General features: G+C 32.0%; 1 protein-coding gene across 1 annotated transcript; it reads left to right on the top strand.

The window, feature by feature from the left end:
- Nucleotides 1-625: 625 nt before the first annotated feature.
- Nucleotides 626-5,119, top strand: LOC129951926 (uncharacterized). The gene is made up of 7 exons (XM_056064290.1): nt 626-1,213; nt 3,395-3,602; nt 3,710-3,847; nt 3,948-4,058; nt 4,127-4,419; nt 4,544-4,809; nt 4,933-5,119. Exons 2-7 carry the CDS (start codon nt 3,410-3,412, stop codon nt 5,060-5,062), a joined length of 1,131 nt encoding a protein of 376 aa, XP_055920265.1. The 5' UTR covers nt 626-1,213; nt 3,395-3,409; the 3' UTR covers nt 5,063-5,119.
- Nucleotides 5,120-5,761: the final 642 nt, after the last annotated feature.

Genomic DNA, 5,761 nt, shown 5'->3' with positions numbered 1-5,761 from the left:
ATCAAAAACTGAAAACCGGATGGTTCAATGTCTTATAGTTTTTGAGAAAATTGAAAATTAATTTTCTATGAGAAATTTATTTTTTTGGTATTTATGTAGGGTAGTACCCAGCATAATGGCGTAAAAACAGTCGAAATATGTATTGAGGTATGCTGTAATGTGAATTTCTTGTAATGAATTACATTTTAATTTCTTAAAATTTTAAATATGTATCTTCAGGCCACGTAAATGTATATTTAAAAAACATTGGATGTAGCATAAATTTCAAGCAACTGTACTTGAAAAATAAATTTCTCATAGAAAAGTAATTTTCAATTTTCCCAAAAACTATAAGACATTGAACCATCCGGTTTTCAGTTTTTGATTAGGAATCAATAAAAGCAACTAATTTCATAAAAAAAAATTTAAAATGTTTTTGTTTCGAAAAATTATACTTCAAACTTTTTTTTAATGGTTTTTTTTTCGTTAATTTTGAGTTAAAAACGTGTTTTTTCCATCATTTTCTTTTCTAGCTAAAAGAAAACATACTAAAAACGATTCAAACATTTCCAATTATGCTTTTCAATGATACCTATAACTGGCCCCTAAATTACGGAGTTTTCAATCCAGAATAGCTATATATTTATTATTTTTGTTTTAAATATAATCTGAATCTGAAAACTATTGGTATTTTATGTTTTTTTTCTTTCTTAACAGTAAGTATTAGTTTCTGGTTGAAAATCAACCCGAATCAGACAAAAAAGTTTGTAATAAGTACTTCAATTACGTTTTTTTAACCCAGAATATTAGTTTTTGGTTGAAATTCAACTAAATCCAAACACAAGTGTGGAATAAGTTTTTAAATTACGATGTTTTAACCCAGACTGGTTACTTTTTGGTTGACAACTAACCACATAGGAACCTTAGTTTTACAATATCGATAATTTTACCAGTCCACAACTGAACACATTATTTTAACTGCGATTGAACTAAACTCAAACCCCAGACGCACACGCACACTCTCATATTGGCTGTAAACTCTCTCTCTCTCTCTCGTTCACATATCGGATTTCTCAAATATTTCTGTTCATCAGTTCAGTCTTCTTTATCTTTTATCTTTGGTGGACCGGAGTTGTTAATGACACGCGTGCGCTTTAAATTTTATTTTTAAAAATCTATAATTTAAGTAAGTTCGGTGCAAAAATTAAGTGTTTTAAACTTTAAGTTCATAAGGGTAAGTCATTTTACTACATTTACATTAAGTAGCTAGTTTTTAAGTTATTTAAAGTCCCAAAACCATTAGTAGCGTCGCGTTGGCGCGGCGTTGTTGTTGTTTATATGTTTACTCATATGTATAGGTATATACACATTTTCTTCTTCGTCATTTTTCATTCTGCTTTTGGCTGTGGAGAAGACCAATTATTATTATCAGAAATTAAATATTTTTCAAAAATGAATTCTATAATAAAAAACAAATTCTGTAGTAGAACTACATTCAAACGAAAAATGAAAAAAATATTATTTAAATTAAGTGAACAAAAAAAAAATATTTTATTGCAAGAAAGGCAGGTACTGCAAATTCGAAAAGGTGTTGCGAATGCCATTGTGCCAGTTTGTGAAAGTGAATCGGGTTGTGACAGCGACAGTGACAGTTTCGAAGACAATAAAATTGAAACCTTCTCAAAATTAGAATCAAATCCAGAGGATTTGACCAAGAACTTAACAAACTGGGCTGTTCAACATAATATTTCTCATACTTCCTTGCGTGCTTTGCTCAATATTTTGCATAATTCTCATCCTAATTTACCATTAGACCCTCGTACATTTTTACGTAGTTCCTTGTCGGGTGAACAAATTTTCATCGAAGTTCCACCGGGGAGATATTGGCATTTCGGTTTGGTTCGCGCATTAAATACAGTTTTTGAAAGAGTTGATACATGTCGCACAGAAATATTTTTGGACTTTAATATTGATGGCATTCCTGTTAGCAAAAGTTCGAAGGGACAATTTTGGCCCATTTTGTGTTCACCAGAAGGGTTTTATTTGCCGCCGCTGGTCATAGGTGTTTATTATGGCATGGCAAAACCTGCAAATGTTAGTGATTACCTGCGATTATTTCTTGAGGAGGCAAGCAGTATTTGTGATTTGAAAATTGGTTCAAAAAATTTTAACTTCAAAATAAGAAATTTCGTTTGTGACGCCCCCGCTCGATCTTATTTAAAAGGCATTAAAGGACATAATGGGTATTTCGCGTGTGAAAGATGCAATGTGGAAGGAGATTATAATTACAAATCCCATCAAATGTGTTTCCCAACTTTGTCCAAATCACTTAGAACGAACTTTACGTTTCGGGCTAAAATACACGAAGATCATCATACCCAAACATCTCCATTAGAAAAACTTCCAATAGACATGATTAATAATTTTCCACTTGATTACATGCATTTGTTGTGCCTAGGTGTTATGAAAAAGTTATTGGTTACATGGATCAAGAATAGATCACTTAAAACAAAATTTTCTGCCAAAGATATAGAACAAATCTCTAATACCTTAGTGTCACTTCGCAAATGTTTTCCATGCGAGTTTAATAGAACATCTCGTGGACTTGATGTTATTAGTTTTTGGAAAGCAACTGAATTCCGTACTTTTTTGCTGTACTTAGGTCCGGTTGTTTTAAAAAATATAGTTCACGATGAAGTTTATGCTAATTTTATGGAATTACACTGTGCTGTTTCAATATGTTTGAGTAAAAATAAGCACGTTTTTATTGATGTCGCACAGAGTTTATTTAAATCATTTATACACAACTTCGCTAACATATATGGAGCTGAAAACATAAGTTACAATGTTCACAATTTATATCACATTGTAGATGATGTTAAATTACATGGGCCTCTAGATAATATTAGTGCATTTAAATACGAAAATCGTTTACAATATGTTAAACGAAAATTAAGATCTGGTAATAGGCCACTTGAGCAAATTGCTAATAGAATTTTTGAGGACCTTGTCAATACAAAAATACATGATGTAGATGCAAATGAAAATCCTGTGCTTTATAATAAAGATAAAAATAGTATTTGTGAATTTGAACACTGTGTTGGCGTTTATAGAGCAATTAAATTTAATAAACTTGTCCTTAAGTCTTCCTTTGCGGATTGTTATTTTTTAACAAAGGCTGAAGAAATAGTTCGCATGGAATTTGCAACGTTTCGAGATGGTATTCCAGTTATATATGGTTCCAGCTTAAAGAAGAAAGAAAATTTTTATGAGAAACCATTTTATTCTAAATACTTAAGTGTCTATCAGTCAAATGAAGAAGAAAATGTGCCTAAATTTTATAAATTAGATAACATCAGTTCCAAACTTTTTAAAATAACTCTACAAGGCAACGAATTTGTTATGTTTCCTTTAGTTCATTGCTAAAACGATGTTTTGTGTTGTTGAAACAATTGAGGATGGGGCGAAGCTCGTTACAGCTGTGCCAAAAACTTGGGTGCATGATGAGTGCACATTGTTATGGCCTCCAACTCGGAAAGAATCTGTCCTTGGCCGGAAAAATTGTACGGACCCGCAACCACAATGGCAGAGAATGGCCTGTAGAATAATTTTCGATGATATTGGTAAGAACTTTTTAATATTGCAATCGAAAGAAGTTAAATGACTGGAACTTCAAATAATGCAATACCAAAGTATTTCTTTCTTTAATGTTTTATTTCTTTATTTAAAGATTCTTGGGAACAGGCCATGAGGAAGGAAAAAGAAGCCGAGTGTTTGTCTTCCGATGAAAACACGGAGCAAGTCGACAAACTTCCCTCCTTGTTTGCGGAGTATAATAATTTAATGTCGACGATGCTAGCAGACTCAGGTAAGCAAAAAGTTGTTACAAACAAAATTTAACTTTTATTATTGTTATTATTGTACTATTTGTACTAGAATGTCAGCTTATTTTACATTTAATTTACCAGGAAATCAATCTTTCCACCCCTCAGATGACACCCTAGAAGCAGATGTTTCATGCACACCATCTCCTCCCTGTCAAATCAAGGATCGTCCTCAAATTTTGAGTGTAATTGAAGGTAACAAAAATAATCTGTTAATTATTCAATATTCCTTATTTATAGTTTATTTTCATTTTTTTTTTCAGTTCCTGCATCTCCTGTTTTAGCTCCAGGGGCATTTGAACAAACACAGGTCCAGCTTTTAAGTGAAGTTAAAAAACTGGCAGGTGAGGTGGAAGCCATAAAGTTACTGCTGCAGCAGTTTATGGCAAAAACTGAAGTCTCCCTCACCTGTATAGTGGAGAAAATTTGCCAAAATTTCGGCCGAGAAATTGTGGCTGATCACCTCTTGAAGGAATTGTCACCTCTCGCAACACCACAGGAGCTGGATGAGATGGAGCAAAGGCTAAGGCAGGACCTTCAATTTAAAAGAAATTTGGTAAGATAAACTGTTTTATTTAATGCATTTATCATAATGAACAATGTACTTTTAAATCCTTTTTTCAAAAAGATTTGCTTTCCAGTTTTTAAACTCAATTTTCTTTCGTTTTCGTTTTTTTTAGATTCTTAAGTTGTCTACATTCGGGGGGGTGAATGCTGTCAAAACACTAAGAACAATAGCAAAGTTATTGTTTAAGGATGAGCTGCTATCACTGTTCACGTGGAATGGAACATACAATAAAAAATGTTTCCACCACAACCATTCCATTTTTTCGGCCATTGTGGAGGCGGTGAGGGTTCGATTCCCCAATTTTACGGATGTGGAGGGCGCCATATTTTTTAAAAATTATATTAAACATGCACCTTTTCGCATGAGCAAGCCCCAACTGTAAGTAACTTATGTGTTTTTAGTTCCTTCAATTCAATAATTTTTCATTATGTACTTAACACTCGGTAAATAATAATTAAATAAAATATTTATTGTTTGTGTATGCTTTTTATTTATTTAAAGCAATAAATCAGCTTCATCATTATCGGCAGCTGCATCATCATCACCATCATCAGCATCACCATCATCAGTATCACCATCAACAGCTCCACCACCATCTACACCACCAACAACAACTATAAACAAAAACTAAGATAAATTCTTATTTTATTCTTATTCTTTTTTTATATCTACACTACATACATATTTTTAAGTTTTTAGTGTTTAAGTTTTTAGTTTTTAAGTTACATTATAGATTATAGGTAGAAATAAATAACCCCATATATTTAAATTTTATCTTTTTATTTAAAAGGATTTTGCTTCCAGCTGCGAAAAATTTGAAAAAAGTTACTACTAGACAACGATTCAAGTCCTGATCACGTAAGCATAAAAAAGAATGGTTTTATATGTTTTTTTTCCAATTTTCAGAACTCCTGGGCCGATATCTTCTAGGTTCGATTGAACGTTAATCGTTTTGACAATTGATCTCTTTATCACGAGTATAGATATAAGATAAAGAGAGAATAATTGTCAAAACGACTAGTGTTCAATCGAACCTAGGAAATTTCTATTCAGGTTTTTTAAAAACTGCAAACAACTCAAACTAACCTAAGGCATTAACAAGTTTTTTGAGAACCGAAAACTAACGGTAACAAAGTTACTATAGGGCTATTACAGGTTTTGTTAGAACCTTTTAGAAACGGTTCCAAATGGTTTATAAAAAACCGTAAAAATGTCTTAAAACAGGTTTTTTTAAAATTGTATTCAAACGGGCGTCAAAAAAAAAGTAAGATATCAACCGTCAACCAACTAAATATTGGTTGGTAAAAAACCCTGTATTAAAGGTTTTGTT

This window comes from Eupeodes corollae, chromosome 3, assembly GCF_945859685.1.
Source record: "Eupeodes corollae chromosome 3, idEupCoro1.1, whole genome shotgun sequence".
NCBI classification, from domain to species: Eukaryota; Metazoa; Arthropoda; class Insecta; order Diptera; family Syrphidae; genus Eupeodes; species Eupeodes corollae.
Note: the sequence above shows the minus strand (reverse complement) of the source record. Positions and strands in the feature narration are given on the sequence as shown.

What these genes read in the sequence shown, in the direction of transcription:
- LOC129951926 (XM_056064290.1), top strand. Translation starts at nt 3,410, where the DNA reads ATGTTTTGTGTTGTTGAAACAATTGAGGATGGGGCGAAGCTCGTTACA. An exon ending in GACGATGCTAGCAGACTCAG is followed by an intron (nt 3,848 to 3,947) that starts GTAAGCAAAAAG and finishes TTAATTTACCAG; the next exon opens with GAAATCAATCTTTCCACCCC. An exon ending in TTCAATTTAAAAGAAATTTG is followed by an intron (nt 4,420 to 4,543) that starts GTAAGATAAACT and finishes CGTTTTTTTTAG; the next exon opens with ATTCTTAAGTTGTCTACATT.